Source organism: Topomyia yanbarensis, chromosome 2, assembly GCF_030247195.1.
Source record: "Topomyia yanbarensis strain Yona2022 chromosome 2, ASM3024719v1, whole genome shotgun sequence".
Lineage (NCBI taxonomy): Eukaryota > Metazoa > Arthropoda > Insecta > Diptera > Culicidae > Topomyia > Topomyia yanbarensis.
This window is the reverse complement of record NC_080671.1, coordinates 21,161,129-21,186,417: the sequence shown is the minus strand read 5'-3', so window position 1 is coordinate 21,186,417 and position 25,289 is coordinate 21,161,129. Positions and strand designations below refer to the sequence as shown.

At 37.9% G+C, this 25,289-nt stretch overlaps 1 protein-coding gene across 7 annotated transcripts; it reads right to left on the bottom strand.

Moving 5' to 3' along the window:
• Positions 1-44: 44 nt before the first annotated feature.
• Positions 45-18,452, bottom strand: LOC131678622 (probable cationic amino acid transporter). 7 transcript variants are annotated; one of them, XM_058958849.1, is made up of 9 exons: positions 18,321-18,452; positions 16,357-16,674; positions 3,677-3,843; positions 3,422-3,616; positions 3,138-3,364; positions 2,866-3,020; positions 2,406-2,794; positions 1,686-2,228; positions 45-1,625 (listed from the first exon to the last, which is right to left on the bottom strand). In XM_058958849.1, coding segments are annotated over exons 2-9 (2,013 nt in total). In that variant the 5' UTR covers positions 16,359-16,674; positions 18,321-18,452; the 3' UTR covers positions 45-1,290. The 7 variants fall into 7 exon arrangements, with proteins under 7 accessions (XP_058814832.1, XP_058814831.1, XP_058814830.1 ...); XM_058958848.1 differs by having other exon boundaries at positions 16,357-17,135; positions 18,321-18,451; XM_058958847.1 differs by having other exon boundaries at positions 18,215-18,445.
• Between the last annotated feature and the right edge of the window lie 6,837 nt (positions 18,453-25,289).

Genomic DNA, 25,289 nt, shown 5'->3' with positions numbered 1-25,289 from the left:
CATCAAAGGCTCAGGAAATCATAAAACTTTTAAAAAGCAGGTACTAAGTTTTGAAAATAATTTTTTATTTGCCTTTTTGACATCTTACGTCTCCGTTTAAACATCTCTTCCAAGAAAATTTATTAAACAAACAATTCTCAAGCGATAATATTGAGATTTCGTTAACATTTGAAACAACAATAGTATAAGAAGTCACCGAATTACACCATTCATACAGAAATATATATTTTTAAAATCTAAGAATTTAAAATGTTTAACTTAATTCGTCCAGAAGACTTACCAGATTTTGTATTCTACGGTATTCCAAATCATCCTATAAATATAGCACAATCCGCAAGCTGCTCTTTGCCTAGGTCTACCTTTTAAAATAGAACTATTCTGTCGCTAATCGAAGCTTCAGCCAAGTTTTGTAAAAACGCTATTAAAAGGCCGCATTTCTGTATTCGCTTCTGACTAGAATGCCTATAATGCTTCAGTGCGATATTCTCATACTTCAATCTTTGTTTTATGTTCAATCTAAGAATCCCTTGAATCTTGATTACTAAATCAAGATGCAACAACCGTTCTGTTTTCCTCTACCCGATTTTATCCCAAATACCTATACTTCCCTGAAATTACGTTTCAAAGCATGAACCAAGTAGTTCTAAAATCTCGATTTATATGAGATGATGCTGTTTTGATTGCATGATACTTTCATTCGATTGCTTGCATTTAAAATAAAAAAATCTAATGTTGTTAAAAATAATGACACTTTCTTTAGATTTACATTCAAATTGGAAAAGTTACACCTAATTGAATTCGTTCGAACATCACATCGGTATCACATTCAAAGACTTTATTTATTTTTCCTTATTCATTTGAATCTTTCAGTAAAGCTTAAAATTCTTATACGACATACTACACCTAAACGAACCTAGCTATGCCAATTTTTGACTTAAAGGGTTACACGTTTTGCGTTTAGCTTTAAATTACGTCAAATCTGTCCAGGGAAACTTTTCCCAATTTTAATTTAACGAAAAAAAACCTTTTGCATCGTTATTAAAATGTTATCTTTTATGTCTAATTTTAGTAGGACTAGGTATACGATCATGGAGCAAAATTACAACAATTCATCCACTTAACTTATCGCAAAATGACTCTTCAGTTTCGAAGCTTGCCGCTTCATGTTTTTTTTATCTCAAAGGACAAGGAAAACGCAGTGTGGCCAGAACCATTCTAGATCCATCAATCAGTCCACTCTTCGACGGTGTCTTCCTCTTCGTAAAACTCACTGTCACTACTGTCCGAGTGTCAGCTATGTCCGGCAATACGGGCAGGAATAATTGATCCCTTTGGAGGACGGGGAACTCGGATCGTAGTTCTAGTACGGGAAACGCTTGCAATCAATGTCTGACTGGATGACGGTCGTTCCAAGCACAAACAGCACCAGGTGTCACACCGGATGAATAGGAAAAGTCCGGCAACGAACCACAGAAGTAAAGCTGGCCATGACAACATAAAGGAGGCTGCGAATAAAACAGTTGATCCCAGCAGTGTGATAGAGCATGTGAGGATTGCTGGTGACGTTGACGTGACTTGGTCGTATCTAGGAAGCAGCATCAAGATTGCGGACGGAATGAAAACCACTGGAAATGGAAGTAAGTGTTTTATGGCGTAAGAAAAGCAAGTTTCATTGAAATACATACAGTTTACACCAACAGTGATGGTGTTAGTCTCCCAAGCAATCAGTCCGGTCGAAGTAAGAATACTTCCGACCAGAATAATCGCGATCAACAACAGCGTAAATCGCCAGCTTGTAGCCGTCGGGAGTCTCAGCGTGTTGCTGTCCAGTGGACCTGCCGCTGATACTTTCACTTTCTGCCTATACTCATCCACAATGGCATCGATGTCGGTCGAACTGTCCTCGTCACTTTCGGTATTTTCCGGTTTTGCCAATGCGATACACTCGATGTCGGAGATTTGATCCGATAGTACAGTGGACTCTACGTCCGGAGGAGTTTCGGGGACCTTTGGCGATGGTGGTTCCCCCAGAAGCAACCATTCCCGCTCGTGTTCTTCATGAACACCGGTCTTATTGGCGTGCTTGGTTGGAAGCACGTGATGTGCTAACGAGGCCGTTGAAGGTTTTCTGAAAAACCAAACCGATTTCTTCGGTTGATGATTGCTTGGCTGTGCCGTGACGGGTTTGGGAGCTGCGTTAAGCCGGCTGTAGGCTAGAGACGAGTCGTCTGGGAACGTGGAGTCAGAAATAAAACAGAAAGTAATGAAAAAAGTGTAATAGTGGTTACTAAAAGTCAGTTGCATATGTTTTAAAAAATGGATAACTTTACTTCTCACTTAATATTGTGTATAGTTTGGCGTGAGAGTGACTTGCCGTTTCCTTGAAGAGTACGCAATTTACTTACTTTGCTGCTCCAAATATTGCGGCCTGAATGGAATATAAAGCAGATACAATGCTCTCAGCAAACTCGCCAGCACATTACTCGCCGCAAGGATATAGATTAAATTTTCAAGCGGACACGCAAAAGCCAGCATGGCACACAAGCTGCCTCCGGTAAAGACGGCCAAAATCGGACTTCCGCTTTCTCGATTTTCGTATCCAATCTGCTTCGCCAATATTCTCCAATCCGATGTGGTCAGTTGAACAATGTGGTAGAACATTTCCGGAAACAATTCCAGCAGGGCACCGGAACAGGTCAACACTAGGAGACAGGCAACCGCCGGAATGGCCTTGTGGAAATCCTTATTTTCTAGAATGGCTAACATGGGGACGGCTTCGTACTCATGGTTGGTACTGCGGAACAGAATTTGAAACATGTTAGAGAAATTATAAATTCTCCTGTCAACGTAAAATATGCCACCTACCTAAATCTCACCAGTGCGGTTAAACATACACCAATTAACTCATTTGATAGCAGTACGAGTATGATGACTCCAACGCCCAGCAGTCGTTTGCAGTAATTGCCATTTAACAGGTCATTGGAGTAACTGAAGCTGGATAATGCCACACCAGAGAGAAGCTGTCATAAAAACAACACAATTTGGTTGGTTGTAAAAACTTATCACTTCGTGCCTCTGGCAGGCACGCAGATACGAAACGTAGGTATCATCAAAGGGAAAAAGAAAGCAAAACTAACCCCAACAACCCCCTTGGGGAGAATCGCTTCGGTAGAGAAATGTTCAACGTTTCCCCTCAGACCGGTGACAACGCCAATTGTGGTCGCCATCGCTGCCACTCCGGACGCCATTAGGAAGCTGAATATCTTCGTGTTCTCCAGTCCCAGCATAAACATGGCGGTGATGAGAAAAATGACGACCACCCCAATCACGTCGGGCCAAGGTTCGTTAGCGGGTGAATTACGTCCTGCGGGGAACTTTTATCATGCTTTCATTGTGATTTTTCTAACCCGATTCGACTCACCTAAGATGTACATTCTTACTATCCCACCCGTCATTGCGTCCAGCGATGAACTAAGCGTTCTCACTAGAACTGCACAGGCCGAGAACAGTGCTAAAATATCCATCCACTTAGCCAGAAACAAACAGAAGAAATCTGCCCGATGCGTGGTGCGGATATAGTATATCTGAATTGCCTTCACACTTGATTTACAAATACCTAAAAATATGGTAAAAATAGCTCTCTGTTCGGTGGCCATGAAATTGCAGTTGTACGTACCAGCAAATATTGCAAATCCGGCAGCTATAGCCATACCAATCATTGTCCCCAGTCCGCCGGATTCATTGTATGTTGTTAGGTGTACCAAGATCAGTGTGCCAACAGCCCAGCGCCCACCCGTTCCGGGAGCTATCACGTCCCACATTGCTCCAGTTGTCGGTAGGGCCCTGTAGAGATTGGATGGAAAGAAAAAGAGGGGTTATAAATGTTCTGTTTTTGAGATACGTTGGTGGGATTCAATTTTTCAGGAGAGTCAACAATGTGACGATATCGTTATAGTGTAATGCGAATAGCAAGTGAACAAGATTGCTCCCTTGTGGGATACCTTCATTGCTTCCGACACAACATTCCTGCTGCACACATTTTGACATTATATAGAAAGAATCGCGCGATTAAGGATTCAGAAAAAAAATGTTTGTTCTCTGTGTGTAGTTGGGGATTTGTGTTCTAAAGTGTTCTTTCATTATTTTTCTGATCGGAAAGAAATGAGATGGATGAAGGAAAATAGAACCACAAAAATAAACAGCAGGTTATTCAAACTCATAACTAGTTTGAATCGCTCAAGAGAAAGCCTAGAGCCCTTAATCACATTTGCTAAAAAATCAGTTTCAGGTATCGTCTATGTAACGACAACTGAAAGCTCGAAAACGCAGCTGGGCGTTATTACTTACATGATATGAAGTTCCGTAATCGGATTCATAAATATCATATGAAAATGACTTAACGGGCTGAATAACGTATGTATTTAAATTTCCATCGATATGTTTGTCTAATACGAAAACAATATAGCTGTCTGTTCTAAGATTCATATTGTCCTTTGGATAGTTAGCTATAGAACTAATAGAACATCCAATAAATCTTTTAAACAATCTCGGTAGCCGGCTATCCAGAGCAAAAAGAACACGATAATGCTTATTAATAATCTTCCCCTTCACGTGATGCATGTGAAGATGCAGAGAATTCCTCGTTCTCTAGCAGAGACATGTATCGGACTAACATTCCTTCCTCTCCCAGCGGATTTGCATTCAGACTTGGCCGACGTCGGTATTGATCAGCGTGCAGGGATCAGGAGAGATTGCACAATGTGGGTCAGCATGGTATTCCCAAGCATGCTATTCCAAACAACGTTTTGCAATCTCAATCGGTCCTGGTCAATAGCGGAGCAGCAACATACGGGCGATCTCGAATGCTTATGCTTCATTAGGACTTACTAAGCATAACCAGTAGTGATCATAAAAATAAATAAATCGTGCGCGGAAGTGATTGCTAGGAATCGCCATTTTAGTATTAACTTGGAATCGGCATTCTGTTATACTAATGCAACGGAAATAACTCAATTTGCATTCCTGTTTTCATACTACTTAATAAAGTTTATTATTAATAAAAGCCCCTCTTACTACGAAATAATTATACATGTGCAATTTCAACTATCTACAAGAATAGTACTTGACACAAAAAAATAAAGACGCATGCAAATACCTTCTGTATTAGATTTCGCATTTTATTCAAACGATCGCCGGGTAAAATCAGCACCGACACGATATAAACCACGAAAAATTCGTCGCGTGATTGAATATTATTAAAATATAAACAGCGCTCCTTATAGCCGGCTATCCGGAGTTCAAGTTGCTTATTTTGATAATCGTATTAATACAACAAATGATAAATTTCCCAAAATCTCGGCAGCCGGCTGCCCAGAGCAATTATTAAATCATAACGCTATTGGCACACTTACTAACAAATCTCACCTTCCCGTGAGACATGTGGAGATGCAGCGGATTCCTCGGTCTCTAGCGTCAGCGACATGTATCGGACTAACATTCCTTCCTTCCCCAGAAGATCTGCATTCGGACGTGGCCGGCATCGGTATTGATCAGCATGCAGGGATCAATATAGATTGTACAATGTGGCTATTCCCAAGCATGTTGTTCCAATGAACATTTTGCAACCTGATTTGGTTCTGGTCAATAACGGAGTAGCAACTACGGCCGATCTCTTATACTTATGCTTATGCTTATGATTAACGTATGTATTTAAAAGTGAACTGATTTTAGAAATTTCTCTGCAACCTGGTGATCGTTTCACCTATACATCACCAATCGTAGCATCCATGTTGTGTACATCAGAACATAATTGACAGTGTTATCATCTGATTTGCAGCACCCTTCGTGCCCGTCGGATATGCCTGATCCGGCATTTACAACATCCTCACCCTTCCGAAGAAAGGTGGTAGCGTGGAACGGAAGCGTCGTTCCGGTTGCTCAACGGTTGCATACAGTGCAGCAGAAGCTGAAGAGGAAGCATCAGTTCTGAAAAACTTTTTTTTTGCAAATCGTGACTTCGCAAGCTACAATAAACTAACAACCCTCCCTGATCGCGAAGACTACGACAGAGCTAACGAACATACCGACATCCATAGTTTCATCGGTCATGGCTAAGGTTCCTCCCAACTGAAACTAAAGTTACGCCCTAGGATACGATTTTTCCAGCTCTGTCCCCGGCTGCCGAATCAATTTTGAACCAGCTCGTAGCTGGATAAAATGGACATCAAGAATCGGTTTGCTTGGAAACTGCTTGGACTGCTTGAGTTGTCAGATATCGTGATTCAGTTTATAATAATAATTGTTACGACCTTGCGCTCACACGTAGTTTTCCTTTTAAAACCTTCAATGTGAGAATTCCTCCTCGCGAGGAATGGCTGTCTGGCTGGATGGAGCGACAACTTGAAGATTATATAGTTTGTTATACTGACGGTTCTTTGGTGGAGAACTGGGCTGGTGCTGGAGTCCACTAGCGTGACATGAGATTAAACCAGTCTCATTCGCTTGGTAGATACTGTATTTCAAGCAGAAATTTTCGCGATTCTGTGTGGCGTATAATCGGCAACAGGGAATTTGCGGTAAAGGAATCTATTGTTGCATTTCATATGCTATCTACTGCGCACCCAGTCAGTCGGGTATTTCGGAACATGAATGGGCGGACGAATTGGCCAGAGCGGGCGCTACGATTGGCTTTGTTGGTCCAGAATCAGTTCTACCACTTTTGAAAAGTAGGATAAAGCACAAGATTCGCTCTTGGGCTGCATCCGAACAAGCCAGCCATTGGTGTAGCTTGTAAACTTGCATTCAAACAAAGACTTTTCATCCGGATATGTGTCCGAAAATGTCAAAGAAGTTACTGCATTTTTCCAAGCACAATTGCAGCATTCTTGTCAGGGCACTAACTGGACATTGCAAACTCAATTATCACATGGCTACTATTCAGCGTGCTGAGTATTATACGTGTAATCTTTGTAAATCCGATTACAGAACTTCATATCATTTGATATGTAACTGTCCTGCAGTAATACAATTGCGTATCCGGATTTAAGGTTTTCCATACATAGATGAACCTATGTACAGAAAGCTGAAACTCAAGGATGTGCTATTGTTTCTAACGCAGAGTGTGGTAAAAAGCTATAGTTTAAGTTTGATCAAGAGTCGATTCTTTTTTCGAGTGAATCGGACACGATCTACTTACTAAACTGAATCAGTTTGCCCATCTCTAATATCTATCAATAAATCTAAAACCGCACGCGTTAGCTATAAGGGGGAAAGGAACGCGAAGGAAAGAGTATGAGGAAACAAAGATAGGTTGTACAGTTCAAGATAATGCGTTCAGATTTCATGTCAGATTTACAACCAAAATATTAATCCGTTCCAGAATTTTTTCTTGCATTCTTTAGCTAAAAATAATTGACTCATATTTTTTTATTTTGGCTGAATATGACTTTGTTTTTAAGTTATGGGTTTTTGAACTTTTGAAGCTTATAAAATTTATTTTTTTGAACTTTTGAAGTTTATTTAAATTTAAAACAGTTTTTAATCACTGATAACTCGGAAACTATTCAATAAATGGAAAAAAATTAATAAAAAAATACGTTTTTGCATGACCTTACCGGAAGAATTCAATTATTTTTTCTCGTGTTTAGTGCTAATTCATGATGTCGGAAGCACTGCGCTGTATAGCGCATCATTGTACGAATACAGCGCACTACTTTCGCCGTGATTCCATAGTTTAGAATCAGAAAAATACGATTGTCGCTGGTCGGATTTTCCAATTTTCAATTGCAACTGGTATAGACGGTGTTGAGATATCGAGTTTTTCGTTTTTTAAGTCCTAGTACTGCATAAGCTTTAACAGTTACAGCATTGAACCTTTCGCTGAAACGTAGCTTAGGTCAAATGTAACAACAAGATCCTTGTTGAATGGAACACGTTCTACTGCAGCAGCCCTCACTGCACACTCAAACGTAATAGACGTGAGTGCTCGTGTGAAAGTCATTATGTTGCATTTTTGAATGTTTGTAGTCATTACGTTTCTATCACACCAACTCATGGTCCTATCGATGCCAACTAAAGTTTCAAATCATCTCCGTACATTACATTACATTACATGATGTCAATTCGCTACATATGTCATTCACGAAAAGCAAACATACGAGAGGTCCAAGGTCAAATGAGATATGAGATGTCAAAAGGATATGAGTGTTGTTCTAAGTCTCACAGATGCATTGCGGTTTGTAAAGTACGAAGAGATCTAATTGGTCAACCAGTCCGGAAATACAATTCGCCCCAGTTTTTCGAAAATAACGCAATCGTCGAATTCGCACTTCGGAAGTTTCAATGAATGACATTCAGATGGCGCTGCGAGCGATGAGTGGAAAATAAGAGAGATAATTTCGTGGGCCAGTTCATTTCTATCACAGTGATGTAAACTATCACAATTATGAACAATTTTACTATTTGTTTGCTTTTCTCATTAGAAAGGTTATGCAATCACTCTGAAAGTCAGCTTTTTAGCCGGGACTCGGAGGATCGAGTCTCATATACCATTCGACTCAGTTCGTCGAAGTCAGCAAATGTCTGTACGTGTATGTATGTAAGTGTGTGTATGTATTTTCTAATCTCACTCACTTTGCTCAGACATGGCTTAACCAAATTGTTCAAGCTTAGTTTCAAAGGAACGGTATAACGCACAGTGGCACGACAAGTGACAAAATGCCAATAATCAATGTCTTCTAATTCTTTCATAAATATTTATTAAATTTTTCTCTCAATTTGAATAAAATTATCTCAAAATTTTACGGTAACCGGATGAAGAATGAATTTTTAACATAATAAGAATTCTTCGCACTTTCGAACTTCAAATGATGATATCTCAAGAACTACAGGGCTGATGGGAGTAGTTGTGAGCTTTTTGCGCAGAAATCATTTACGTTTGCTCTGCATCAAGAAAAAGCAATTGAAAAATTGAATGTCGTGTCAGAAATTTACTTTTATACGTCTTACAATTTCGTATGACATACGAATATTCAAACATTAAATTGTGCCACAACTCTTGTTCTGTATACCCTGAGTGTACTAAAAACTTTTATTGTGTTTTTCTCTAAACCACATTTTTGCGGTGTCCAAAAATATAACTCAGACACATTTTTTTTATCGCTCTGAAATATTCACAGTGTATGCGAAATTGCTTTCTTCAGCGACATACGTAGGATTTCTTTTTTTATTGTACTTTCATCAAAATAAGTAATATTGCATCGATCTTTATGAAATGCTCAGCGTATTTCTATTAAGAATAATGTCATTTCGCGAAAAATCAAAATATCGTCGCTTTCTATCGTTTTAAGGTATCGAAAAAACTTTTGTTTTGGCTCTACGTCAAAAATTACGGAAAATGTTGTCCAACTGCAATCTTGAAATCTCCTCAAATGTATAGCTGAAGATGAAAGGATTAAAATTGCAGAAGACCGCAAATTGATTCGACTTTGTGGTAAAAAGATATTGTAATATAATGTTAAATGCTGCCTCTCTTTCTCGCACATGCTTAGAATAGGACATTTTCAAAAAATCTTCGAGGTTAAATAACTTTGGCCGGTAACCTCCAATCATTATGTAACTTTCAACAAAGTTGCTCGTTATTAAAAAGCTACATCACCTAAAGTTTTGAGGTATGCAGAGTAACTGTGGGAATTTTTATTGAATTTTGATTTCTTGTTTCCGTTTTTCCATATATTTCACCATAGAAACTCTTGTGAGTCAACTTGAGCTATAAAAGTGGCATATGGATTGTAGAGCTAATTAACACTTGATTTAACAGTGTTCCGAAAAAAAAATTGCCGGTCTAGTATTGTGCAGGCATACTTCTGGGTGCATTGGAAAGCGTTTGCGTGAGAAAATTTACATGACACAAATAAATGGTAAATGTGTTTTAACTTAATCTAAGATAAGTTCGTCAAAGCTTAGAAAATATTTAAAAAAACTGAAATGAATTTATTAAAATTGATTTTTGAGTGCAAACATACGTGCCAGGTACACACTTAGAAAAAATGAAAATTACATTTGACGGAAATAACATTGTAACATATTCTTGTGGTCTAATGTTGTATTTTGCTGTCTAATAATGGAATTTTATTTGTTTTGACATGTGAAATAAAATATTATGTCTCTTTTAAAGTAGAACCCGGATGAATGGAGATGGAGAATTGTGAATAAAGCGCATTTTTACATGTTCTTGGATGTAAATTCAAGTGAATTGTGACGCTCCTTTTATGTGCATCTAAGTCGTTTAAAATGGTTAAAAAAGTTATTTTGCTGCAATTTTACCAAATCAATTCACTGTTAGTGATGCTAATCACCAGCTGCACCAAGGTATGGTAGATTTGTTCTGATCCAACTGGCTAGGTCAACATCAAACGAGTTCTTCCGGTGTTGTTGTTACTTCTGCAGTGATCCTTAGCTGTTGGCTAGGGAGGTTAGTTTTTTCCCCTTGTTGCGACCTCTGGAGATGAATAACCGACACCACATAGTGCTTGCTATGTGATGCTGCTGCCCTGCCTCATTTGCTCGCTTTTTCCTGTTAGTTGTGGAGGAGAGCAATGCTCGTTCGACTTGTCCTCCACAGCGAGAGTAGCAGATGCTTTTGTATTTGTGGCACTTAGTCGGGGAAGTTGAATACTACACTAGATTAAATTACAGCTTTACTTTACGTAGTAATAAAAAAACGATTAAAGTACTCTAAAATACCGAGCAATCGTTTTGATTTCAATTTCTGTCTAGTTCCACTGAAAATCTACCCCTCAGGTCAGTGAAAATCTCCGGGTCAAAACCTCTCAAGAGGTGGCAACCCTAATTACTATATTGAACAATAAGTAACATGCTATAACTATTAAAGCATACAAGACAGAAACTTGGCGTCTTCAGCAAAATTGTTCGCAACAGAGCTATAAATTTGCAGAAGACATTATCTGAATATAATCACTTAAAAGAAAATTAATGAAAATATCTCACTTATAGGGAGTTTCATAAGTGAAAACATAATGTCAAATGTAAGAGCATATTAAATCCAATAACTTTTTCGAAGATGTTATTGACCTCAACTTAGACGTTTTGGCGGTAAGAGTCAATTGTTTTGGTCCCATTTCTAGATATCAGGAAACGGCAAGAAGCCGTCATCTGTATTTCATATTAAATATCTCTTTCGCTAATAGTCCGCTTTCAACAAATTAATAGCGTTTTGTCTAGGTATGAGGCCTTTCATTTGCAATTGGTTTGGATAAGATTGGTTTAGCAATTGCCGAGAAAAACGAATGAGAGTTTGTCCGTTACATATACACACAGACACAAACACACACACAGACATTGTCCCAAATCATCGAGCTGAGTCGATTGGTATATAAGGCTCGGCTCTCTGGTCCTCGGAAAAAATCTTGAAAGTTTGAGCGAATTCTATACGAATTCTATATTTCTTTTATAAGAAATGTAAAAAGCATCTGAATGCCAAAATCTCTTGTTAAATTTATTTTGACAATCATTCTGATGATGTAAACAGATGTAAACAGATGCATTTACACTACTAACGTATCCTTTGGAGAGTTTTTATGTCTGTCAGTCGATCCAACTAGCAAATCAAATTCGTTTGTTGAACAGAGGGTGTGGTCCAAACAGTGAATCACGACAGTATCACAATCGGACTCAATTTCGCTAAATTTTTCCATCGATTTCTCACAATAGTTTCCCCAACAAAACACAAAACGGAAGTTATAAAAAACAGCTAATACAGAAACTTTCTGGCATTCAATAGGGCGACCAACTTATAACACAACAGTTTTATATCAATGAATTCCCGCTCGTGAGATTTCCTTATTCACGATTAGGGTTTTGTTCAGGAAAATCGGATAACATCATCTGATGCGCGAGATCACAGGCTAAGTAACACTCTGAGATTCAGATTAGAATCATCGCACAATCGGCATAACGTTGCCTGTAATGCACATATGAGTACCTCGTTGTTTCTCTTTTAAATTATCATGTAGGAAATGGAATTTGTGAAAAAAGATAACGAGGTACTATTAAGAGATTTTTAAAAGATTTCAAATTGTACAACTAGCAGATGCGAGTGCATTTGGATGGCGTACATACTTTAACTGTGAGTGAATTTACATTGTCGTTATGATCAGGCTTGCTGGAGCATCACTCATGATGCTAAAATGAGGTGAGGTATCAACATTTTGAGGAGGACTTCACACACCTCGCCAATAGCAGAAAAAAAACTCTTCTCCCACTCAACAAGCAAACTCATCATCAGAGGTGATGACTTGTTCAATGATTAGAGGATGTTATGTGCATCACACAGGAAAGGCGAGAGCGCAAAACTGATTGAAGATGGGTTGGAATTCCTCTTCAAAAATGCTGAGAGTGTGGAGCGCGAGAGTGATTGTTTCCCTCTCTTGTTTTAATGGGATTTTGTCTGCTGCGTAGGATGCGGATATAAGTATAATTTTCGTGGTGTAGATCAGTGCTTCGTGGAATACGGATATCATCATGTGGTGGGAATCCAAGAGACTGGAGGACCCAGACTTGACTCTACTGTGCCAAACGACCTTGAGGCTTGAGCACTTCTTGTACACAGGTTTCAATTGAGCGAGGATTCAGTGGCCTTGGGAAAATACTAACTAACGATCAGATAAACCTCAGCTCGGAAAATTTAAAATCAATCCTATTCGTCAAACTTAATAACACCATAATAGTAGATAAATCTAGAGAAAATTTAGAATACACAGATAAAAATATTTTGTAATTTTAAGATTATTTTCATGCACATATTTGGAGCATGAATATAAATGTAAAATTAAGCTCCACTACAAATACACACGACTTGTCGCGCTTTCTTCAACGAATTTTATTATAATTTTACACGTGGGTTGAAAATTACAGTTTCTTTAAACAGAAAACACATGCACTTTAATGTATTTTTACTCGAATACTGTTGTAAAATGATTGACATGTAATATTACACGAATGAAAGTGTAAAATTGTATGCTGTTTGATGCTCCAATTGATGTTAACGTAATTTTCAATCGAATTTTAGATTCAATTGTTGTATGTTTACATTCGTATTGATTTACAGGTCGTTTAATTTTCATTATTTTTTGGTGTGTAGGACATAAGTAACTTTTTCATCTGTTCATTACTCGGCCATTTCAATATTTACTACTCTACTCTTTGCATAATATTCTAGTAAAAACCGTCGGCTTTCGATATGTACTGGAAAATTAGTGCAAAGTGTTGTAATGACGTCGTAAGAAAGTAAACAAAGAGAGGCTCTCGATGTTACATCCTATTGAAAATTTTCTCTAGAAATATTTTATTTTTGATATCTAATACAACATGACATCGCTTCCAAGTAAAATGGGTGCATAATATTCGATTCTATTCTAGTGTTCTTTCTCAATAAATTTTTTAAAAAATGTTGTTATCAAATAGTTTCGTTTCTATCTCTATTATAGATTGTTTTGGCTGGTTAGTTTCCAAGATATGGACAATGAAGTTTAAAAAAAAAGTTGTTTGTGTTTATTTGGTACTAAATGTCAAAGTGGAAAGTTTATGCGGATAAATTTCCCATGGGAAAAATTTTTTTTAAAATGAGATAATTATCGACAGCGATATTTAAAATTATACATTGTCGCAAATTGTATACTATCCTGATTATCTACTTTCAACGCTAGGGTAATAATCCTATTTTCGTCTTGTTTGTATTATCACCCTACTAATTTGTAGCCGCTGGTTAGAGCAGCTTTTCCCATCTTTGTTCAACGCGTTGGTTTAAAAGGTAAGGCAATAATTGGAACACTCGAACCGAGTTTTCGTTGCGCTTAAATACGAACATTTTACAGCTTTCATACTAACTCAATCAGAAGCACAAATTTTGTTTTCGAACTCGAAACGCATCTCCATAAATAGTTTAGTTATAGGTTTTGTGTCCTTTATGCGCAAAGGTGGTTCCAAACCATTTTCTCGTTAGTGAAGGAAAATAGTTTTTAATTAAAATTTTTCTCCACTACGGATAAATATAGCATAATGCCAATTGTGTTATTATATTGGTTCTTAAGAGCAAAGTAAAGCTACTGATGCCAATGTATACGCATTGTATCAATTGTAGGCCTAGAAATTAGTGGTACACCCACCATAATAGGGTTTATTTTATGTAAGGGGCTTACCTCTTTACCCTATATTCGGAGGAGAACACGAAGCTTCTTATTTTGATACTGATTTCACTAAATAATCCCCTACAAGTGAAATAATTTTTGAACAGATTGTTTAGTAAATATAATGAAAAGATGAGTTCATGAATTATGTAGGATATACGTTAGCCTTTGCCTATTAAATCAATTCCATTACAAGAATCCAACATTTGTACAATATTTTCTTAAATTTTCATTGCAAAATATTAAAATTTTGTGAGTGACATTGAATTTTCAGGAGGAAAATCGAAAAAATGCGGTGTACACACTAAACTAAAACCTCCTATACTAATCGTTTAGAAATTTCGCAGAGTTCTTTCTCACATCATTGCCCAGGTTCCTATGGGAGCGCTTTACAACATCATTATTATTTTTCAAGTAACATTTTAACCGATTTTTCAACGAATGTATTGGCATCAACGTGCTATGAAAAATTCGAAAAAATGAAGGCTGCTCTCATTACTCCTTATCATCTTCACTTATAGCAAAAACATTTTCTGGGACCTTTGGCACCAAAACATTAATTACGTTGTCCAGTCTTAGCGCCGATTTCTAGCAAGTTCTAGAAAGAGAAAAAAATACACCTTTCCAAAGGTATGCTGTATTATTCTGTTATAAATATTGTGCTAAATTGCGACAATAATAAGAAAATTGTCATTTTTTGCATTTTTTTCATGACAAATACGCAAATGGTTCAACATTCTTCCAAGGGCACGTCATGGTTCTATGTAATAATAATTCGGAAGAGCATTTAATTCTGCTATAAATCAATTTGGGGGCATGCAACATTTTTCAAAACTTTTTGTGTTGCACTATAACCTATGCTAGTTCACTTGAAAAGTTAAAAAAAATCACTATAGCGCCGTGAAAAGAGTTATGATGTCATCCGGTTATCCACCTGGACAGTGCGTAACGAATAAACGGTTTGCTTCAATATAAACATGTATGTCACGTTTTAGCTTAGCTATGGGTGCCAAACGTCAAAAAGGTCGCAATCTTTGATACGTAACTACTTCTTTCTCAACGAGTATTATATTTTAATAACAGATCGCTTGGCAAATTTTGGCCCTTTAAGGAGGGTACTGGACTATTGTATCACTTACAAGGCCTACAATCGATGAAATTTCCATAAATTGGCACCAACACGTTTGCTTCGTTCCTAAGAACCACTAGTAAAATAATAAATGGCCCGAGAATGGTGGAATACTTCTGTTTGAGTGCAACTAAAACTCTAATCGGATGCCCAAAATATCGCACTACCATTTAAGTCAAAAGATAGTACAAATATATGGCAGACACAACTCTAACCAATGGTTTCAAATGGGTAAGGTGCTAATTGTAATAAGGTGAAAAGAGGCTCATGACTCTATACATATTTGAAAACTATGTATATATTTAGATAGTTGCATTGCTTCATGCAACGCTAAACTATACATTCATTTCAAATACAAAAATATACATCAGAAATAAACTTTACACACGCATCAAACCCATATAACAAAACCTCACAGCAACTAATCATTACCTCCTCACAAGGCGTGTGAGGACATCACAAACTCCTCTTGAATCATCATGAGGTGTAGCACACTCTCCTCCACGGAGCAAATATCCCATGCGTAAGAAAATATTTATCTACATCATTTCGTTGAGCAAGAGAGGAACTCTCTCATTTTTCGATTCCTCACACACAACGGTAGAGATGCTCCCGTTGCTTCATTCTTTTCTACCTCATCCTGAGGGAGGGATATTAGCCCTCATCGTGTGTTGAAGTGTTTATAACAAGTCTGGTTATGATCGCGGTTTCTCAAAATCTCATATCTTTATCAGATTGATTTCTAATTTTTGTCAGAATGTTTGTCAAAATAAATTTGAAATGATATTCAGATGCTTTTTAGTTAGACAATGGTACAATAAGCGGAGGTCCAAGTTACCACCGTCTGAGCATCAGGTCACCTCATCATTATGGTTGTTTTAAAAATGCATGTCGATCGAAACATCACCCTTGTAAATCCATTTTCAGACAGCTAAATTGCATGATGATGATGAACTATTTTCGACAACAAGCAACAATCATAACAACTAGCCTTACCTTTCAAATAATATCCTATATACTTACATGTTCAAATATTTTCCAAACAGACGACCACCCTCAACCTCCGTTGAATTTTACACTGAAATCGCTGTGTTGATTCTTGCCTTCCACGGGCGCACAATGGCTTCTGATCTAGTAATCCTTCGTGTCTTCGAGGGTGGCTCGATGAAATGTATTATTGATTACGGTTTTGCTTACGTTTCGGGGATCGATTCATTTTTTTTTCGTCGAAACCATTGCACTCATTCACACGCGAACCTGTTACAGACCTGTATTGTATATTCGAGGTTCAGGTTTAGCTAGGATCCATTTCCGATTGTGTTTTGTTTCTAACCGCACACACTGAGCACAAAACAGACATTGTTTATCGTTCGAAGAAATCACGGCCCTGCCTACTCTTACCCGTCGCCGGAAGCCTACTCGATAAATTTACATTCGCTCTCTACGATAGGCAAACAAATCGACAGCGAAATACCTCACAGCAAAGCACAATCGTAGGCATCAGGTGAATATGTATAATATTCTCGCTTGACTTCGCTTAGACTGCCACCGGCTTTTTCCAGTTTAGTTTCTGTTTGTTTAGACAAATTTCCACACGATGTGACGCAACACCCACCACCGGCACACGGTGTGAATAGACGAAGCTTTGCTCTTTGTCATGCTGGGAAACGCTTAATAAAGTATTTACGTCTCCCCTGCTAGTAGCACCATCCACATGGGAGGTGGTGGTGGTGATGCGATGGGAGCGTTTGGTGGATTACGTCGCATAGACGCATATATCCTTCGCTGTGCTGTGTATACTTCTATACGACAAACAGTAGCACGAGATTAGAAAGAGAATTTTCAGAAAAATGTAGTGTAGTTATGTGATAGTAGTAATTGTTGCAAACGGAGCATGAAAATATTTCATCCATGGAAACGTGGAAAATTCCGAAAGTTGGGTTCCTGTTAGTACGTGTATCATCAAATCAAAATTCAGCAGCACCTCCAAACTCCATATCAAATTAGCATTGTTAAAAAATCCGATCCAGGGGTGGGTAATTGCGTTCTACTTTACTACGATCAGATTTTTTTTGTCATTTTGTCAGTTAACCCAAGTAATGAATAGAATTCGTGACTGTCGTGCCAACACACAATACCGAAGAAGTCTACTAATATGCAATTAAGTCCAAGCAGAATGTAACCACGTCTTGCTGATGGGCGTCACATGCCTTGCCTTCGCCCAGCGAATTTTAAAGTTTTTCATACACAACAAAAAATGAGAGTTTCGTTCGAACGTTACTCAAATGAAACCGCACTTGACTGACTTCAAAAACTAGAGCGAACAAAAAAAATATCCAAGGGCTGCAAGAGCCTTTGAAAATCGATACAGATTAGCAGTTATTCAGAGTGCTCGTTTGGTATTTCCCACCTTTTACTTTCTTCTGTGTAAATACTTGACCATAACCACCAGCACGGGGTAGACTTGCTGTGGTAGAGGTGTAGTGCATTAATTACAATTATGCTTTCCACCGTTTTCCAGGCACGAACATCCTTCCGAATGTGTTAGCTAGTCTGACTCAAATGCAAATTGCTTCAGTTCAGCAAGAAGCAAGCTTCCAATTTTAATCTTTTCCTATTAATAGCACCAATGAATTGTATATGCAAGGAATCGATTCAACAAATTCGATCGATTGGGTGTACATACAAGACCGGAGCTCTTCGCATTGTCATTAAAATGCCCTCATCAAACGTTGCTAATGTTCACAAATCGATGCTAAATTGTACGCCCGAGAGCAAAGTTGGAAGCATATTATTATCACCATCACTATTTGCGACACTGATTAGCTGAGTCCAGATAAGAATCGCAATGATCGCTGCTGACAAAACGCCCCCATATCACCTGTGCATGTTTAATGCTTTAAGCGGTGCAATCACAGTCGGAATTAGGATCGTTGACCGTGAAAACCACTCGTTATCTTCTAAATATACAAAGCAAGGGCTCTCACATCTACTGACGAAGAGAATCCTACAAAAGCGATGGTAGAATGTTCTATCCACTGCTTTTTTTTCTATTCACACTGTGACTGCCAGACAAACGGGAGCCTCATCCATCACGACTACGCGAATGAACGTCCCGACGATGACTGAAGTTGTTAACACGAACGGAAATGTATAGTGTTTTGGAAAAAATGAATCCTCTGACGAGCTTTGACATGTTTCGGTTTCCATTTGGAGTCTGCGCACCGCATTATGATATTGCTGGAATGCTAGTTGCAGCCTGGTTGATAACAAAACACCATGCGGGTCCTCTGTGTCAGTTCAAAATCTTGTACCCAAATTGCATGCAAGTTGTACATTACCTAAATATTAGTGAAATGAGATAATGCAGATAGCTTTAAAACATGTTGGTTTTTCTCTAAAACCGATTGTTCGATATAGGTTTTAGTCAGCAAAGGTAAATAATTATACGACGGATGGTTAAAATCCGTCCACGAACAGCGAAGATTTAAACCTTTTATTTTTTTCCTTCTTACCAATTTTCACTAACTAAAAATGAGACCGTTACAATGAGACTATTGCTGTACTGGTGTTGTACGGGGAAAACTAAACCGATTTTCAATGTCGGAGTATGAAAACATATTTACGTGATTCAAGGAATTCGATTCCGGAAACATTTTGTGAATTTACTCAATAACGATTAAGCTATTTCTCAAAAAGTAATGTGTAAGTTCACTTCAAAGTGAACATTATTCCACAGTTGGTGTATTTACCCCTTGGATTAAGCGTTACGTTAATCATTGGGGTAGATGTTGGTTAGTATATGAAAACACAAATCACTAAGCAATCGACCTAGTAGTGCGGCAATAGATTTCTCATATAATTCATGACCATATTGTAGGTACTCGTGGCATAATCGAGAGCAACTGTATTTTTAAATACCAAACTTCTAGTGAAAATTTGATTTTTTTTGTCAGATTTAGGTTATACTGGTAGGGCGTTACCAGTTGCACTATTTCTAATAAGGAACCAACGACACGACCAGAAACTTAGTGAAATATTTTGACGAAAAAGTGTCCGAGTAATTTATAGCCAGTTACCAGTGCATTGACTCGCCCCTCGGTAATGATGAAAAATTATTTTCTTGGGCAACAATGCTTTGATTTTGATATGCGTCAAGATGGGAAAAAGGTGGGAACATTTGACACTTTTGAGTGTATTAGTTTAATACTTGCAAAATTAAGCATGGCGGCCGGGGCCCTTGAAGTGAACGAACGAGCATCCTGATTCTTTGGCGCACGATGAAAAGTGAGAAAAAGCCGAGCTTCACCTCGGATCTGCCTATTAGAACACTTAGGGACATTTTTTACTTCGAAAAAACCGATTAAATTAACTATGACCGAACCGAAAGAAAACTTATGTAACAGAAAGGCCCACTACGTCATTTGTTTGTGCTTTTCTTCTTCATATCATCTTGTTTTTTCGGCTTCATCAAAGAAAAATGACAACCGCACTCACACACAGAAAAAAATGTGCACACCTGTAACCGTCTTGGATATGCGTATCCTGGCAATACATATGACGAAAATAAACAAAACATCAAGTGAAAAAAGTGGATTGAACAGCCGGACTGGATTTGTTTGACTGCTTTTGGTGAGTTTGAAAGACGTTAGTTGGTAAGAAATAGAAAAATTGTTTCATAAAATACTTTCTTTTCAGCGCTCACAAACATTTGATTATTCCAACTGGCAGGATTTCGATACACTGAGCTTTTTCCTCAACTTGAATTAATACAGCGGCTTCCTGAAAGTCGAAAATTTTCTAAGACTGATTCGGGGTTCTACAACTTGCCTATAATTGCCACAACGCTGCAATCTGCAAAAGTTGTTCTTCGACCCGACTCATCTGGATTTGTACAATTCGGTTGTGGAATCGTAAATAAATATCGCAGCTTTTTCACGAGATATCTTCGACTGGGGGATGGGATAAAACTACACCGCTAAAGTCCTAGTATTGAAGATCTTGCTTCTGAGGACCTGAGATGTGCGGCGAAAGTCGTTAATTCCACTGATTATCCCGATGGTGTTCATCAAAATGTATAACCGTCAAAACTGCTAATTATGCATACCTCATTAAAATTTACTTCGCTCCAAGGACATCATTTCGTGTTCTATAAAATTTATTTATTGGAATTATATTTATTACAAAACATCTATTGCTTACTCTTACTCTAGAAAGCAAAGTTAAAAGCAAAACTTTTCACACAGACAGTCAACTAGAAATCTTCCCGTTCGCCTCAATCACTGACCTTACTTTATCATTGTGCCCAATGCTACCTATTAATTAACTGTTTGTTGTTGTTCCCCTATGTATTGTGAAGTATACTCAGGCTTATTCTGCATTACGACAGATCGCTTTTTCAAACGAATGTCATTTGCATTCTCAATACGACAGCAAAATTAAACGGAGGTCGGATTCGATCGTATTAGATTCGTTCGAAAAATCATTTCAATATTAATTCGTCAAAAGGGCGAAAGTGATTTTTGTAAACAAACTTATTTCGCTCATTAGTCTGCTGCAGAGTGGAATTTCATGAAAAATATGCGTTAATGTAATTTTTTACCCTTCGTAGAAGTAATTTCAATTGTTTTCTGCTTTGAAATTATAGTAAATTAAGAGAAACCATCAAAATAAAATTTTGTTTACAAATCTTATTCGCCCTTTTGCAAATTTAATATGGATTTACTCGTAATCCAGAATAACTGATGAGGGAACTTTTGTCGAGAAGCCAGTTTGAATGAGCTGCAGAAATTAGTTCACTGTCGTTGATATACAGGTGGATTTATCAGTTATAGCAGATTGTGACAGAATGACAAACTGACAGATCTGGCTGAGGCGGCGTGATTATGCATTCCGCTGCAGCAGTGATCGCCAACGTTGCGGGATTACTTGTGCCACTTTCAGGTCATTTGTCGCATTGTCACTAAACACAGCTTGCGGATTTTCTTCAACCAAGTAACGGTGTTTGAAACGATTCTTTACCGGTATCATTGTTATCGTCCGAAACAAAGAATATATTGGAATATTGCAAAACACCTATTACGTAACACGTTTCTACCATCGGTACCAGTAGGATTTTGGGGCAAGGTAGCATAAAGTTGAATGCAACATACACTTCGGATCGGGTCATCAATGTGGTGAGCACTAAGTACATTATCAATGATAATTATAAAATCGACCGTCAGCTAACCGTCTCCCCGTGATTCCGTTTATGTTCCAGTCTATCAGTTTTTGAGCGTATCGGTAGTGGCGACGTTATCCTACAGAATCATCAGCAATACATTCATATCCCTAGTCGGATGCTTCATCAAAGTCAATCAAATAATTATTTTTTCCGAGCTGTACTGTTTCAACGGAAGCACCAAAATCAATGCCTGATATATTTGACTTACCCCGGCAGGGATCCGGATTATTGCTTGTAAGATAATATTTCAGAAAACAAATACTCCAATCACAAAACTAAATACAAAAATGTTTCAAAGTTTGTTCCATGACAGTTGAAAGACTGAAACATTAACGGATATAATCCTGGATAAACTGAGGAATATGAATCCAAAGACAGGAGAATATTCTCGAACATTTTTTTGATAAGTGTAACATGATTGCATCGCAATTGTATGCATTTCCATTTATCGTTCACGCACCCTAAGCTCGTCTTTAGATCGCTGAAAATAGTAGAAACATTAGCGCACTATAGTCGCAGAAAATTTCTGAGAAGAGTCTCTTCGATCCTGAACAAATCGTCGCTGTTGTGCTATCTTATGACAAGCGCCATTTAGCACATTTCGAGAAAAACGATTTTTAAAGTTTGAGATTGAATATCTTGAAACTTATAAATGGTATAAACAATCCAAAGAAGACAATTGATGCTTCTATCTGTTCTGCATTAATCTCTCAAATATTACGAAGATCGGTTGACTATGTTGCGAGTTTTTACTATGAATGTAAACAAAAGTCGCACTCACACGTGTCATAGGCGTGTATTGATGACAAAATTTGTATGACGTGTCATAATCGTGCATGGAAAATTTTCCATAGAAAAAAAGCATCACTTTTTAACTTTTATTCATATCTTTGGGTTCATATGGTCTATAAACATTCGGTGAAATGCATTTTAAAGGAAATGGGTCAGGGAATCTAGAAAAAATGGTTATTCTTGATTACAGTGTTGCCAAATATATTTTATTTCCAGTTCAAAACTAAAACTGTGTTTTTCTCACAACTCGTATAATTTTCTTTCGAAAATGTTTATGCCATTGTGTTCCTCAGACATTTTCACACATAAAACCGTCTAAAACTTCAATATAACCTGAGCCAATCCCTAGATATAGTGATTTGAAGCAAAAAACTCACAATTTCTTATCATGTTTCTAGCTATATCTAAGTAACCAAGTAGAATTTCGAAATTCTGAAAACGCCACTTTGTAGAGATTTTTCAAACAAGTAATGTGGCATATCTAACTCAGTTTACCCCAAAATGGCGTTTGTCATAAGATAGCACAACAGCGACGAAATGTGGTGATTTTTCTCTAGTCCTTCCGGTCATTAAAAATGTAGTTATTTTTCTTTGGCCTGAAAAATAGTTTTAACTATTATTGTCTATTTTAAAAAGCAAACGGTTTATTTTCTTGCCAATTTGTTTTTTTCCTGCGTATCCATTAGGTTTTACACCAACCGACATAACCCTATAAAATGAGCCGGATGAACTTCGTTTGACAATTCTCGGTGGTTTGTTTACATGAAAGTTTCGTGAGTTCGAATGTAACAGATGAGCACCCGTTGCACTCGCACTCACGCAAATGACAAAGTAAACAAACCACCGAAAATTGTCAAACATGAACTTCATTCATCATGAGTTCATTCGTGTCGTCATCTTGTAGAACTCAATGGGATGCAACAGGTTATTTGGAAAAAATAACAACAGACTATTCAGTGTTACTAGTTTCATATATTCTCTAACTAAAAGTCATATTTGACAGTACGAGTTACCTGAGTCACTGAGGGGTAGTCAGATTTGCGATACAGTTTTGGAATGCCAGTGTCTAGTCGTGTCGTTGATTGAACCAATTTTCACTAACCTTGTCTCAAATGGAAGGTATAATATGCAGTTGGGTGCTGCGCCCCTCCCCCTTAACCATCCCACCCTGTCTGCCCCTCCCCTCCTTCCTCCCACACCCCTTCCCAACTCTCTCATCCCCCCTCCCCCTTCACTCACCTGTATACCAAAATTTGTAAGGTTGTTCCCAACACATGCTCCCCTCCCACTGATTATCCCCCTACTCTCCCCCACCACCCCGCATTTCAAAATATGTTAGCATGAAAACAACATTGAACTCACGCTGATTACGCTAATGAAATATTATATTTTTGTTTGTTTTAGAGGTGTGCGCCGATGCATTTTTAATCGGCGGCGGCGTAAGCGACATTTTTGGCCGGCGGCGGCGGCGTTGGCGGCGTCACGCCGTTGGACCCTATCGGCGGCGGCGCGCCGGCGTGTGTCGGCGTGACGAATATTGACGCCTATGTAACTATAAAAAATTCTGGACTGTACAATTCCTTTCCCAAATTTTCGGTTTCTATTGAAACAGACTTCATACATACAAACAAACTTAAAGAAAATCTAAAAAAATCATCGCCCACGATGTACTAGCGACATCTGTTGACCACATTGCATAAAATGTAATTCTCGCAACCATATCAATTTTTTTTTTTCAACTGAAGCTCCAATAGTGCCCACCCTGCTTGCCAAATGCAAGATAATAAATGAAAGGTGGAACTACTTTTACAGTTGTAAAATTTGAAGAACGAAATAGAAAAATTGTCGATGTCGCATACTACGACTTCGCATGAAATAATGATTGCAATGGACAAATTTGAAGAGTGCAGAGTAACGACTGTATTTCAATGACCCATAATAATTATTTATTGTTCTATATTTGGGAAATTAAGCAACAGTACAAAAAAAATTGTTTTGTTTGAGGAAATTAATTGTTGTTGTCGTTTCATTGTTTTTTGTTTCTATTTAGTCATCTTTACCGTAAGACCGGGGACAATTGACAGCTCCAATATATTGAATTCATAAGCAGATTTTGGGGGTGATATGGTGGTTTTTTTTGCTGCTAGAATTCTGATAAAAACACATGTACATGTACATGTGATGTACTTTCATTGGCCAAAATGTTTTTCATTTACAATTCTCGAGATAAAAAGCACCAATGATTTAACGATTTCAAACTTCACACAAGAAATCCAAAACATGTTTAGGAAGGAAGAGAGCCGACAGACAGACTTCCAGCTAAATATTAAAAAGATTTACGTAACTTTGCTGATGGTTTTCAGTTAGGGATAAATTTATTCTCTAATAATAGTTTTCTTTATTCACATTTTGGAATAAGCTTTTTCTAAATGTTGTTCTTGCCGCATTGACGGCGTTCATAACACACGTAATGAAACACGCTTTTGTCTTGAAACTTTTTCGTTTCGTTGTTCGTGGTACTCATACAGAGAAGGCATACTAGCGCCACCATCAAATCGGTGGTGCATATATGAAACAAGCACTATCTGTCAAGTTGTCCCTGGGTTGTTTACCATCGCTCTTTTAGAATCCCGCAGATATCAGGTACCCTAACACGAGGCGTTATTATTGGTATTACTGCGCAGAAATGTCACTTTTAATGATCGTGTAAGGACACCTTTCAAGGTAGACACATTACTTCATTTTCCAGGCTGGTGTTTACTTTTACTTCTTGTAAGTACAAAATCGCCACAATGATAAGGAATACGATTCCCTGGTACTACATTTTCTTACAACGTACGATCTGCTTCTATCTTGAGTGCAAAGTATGCTCGATGTGCTGCAATCATACAGTTCTACACCCTGACGACACCTAAATATACAGGTACTATCAATCATAATC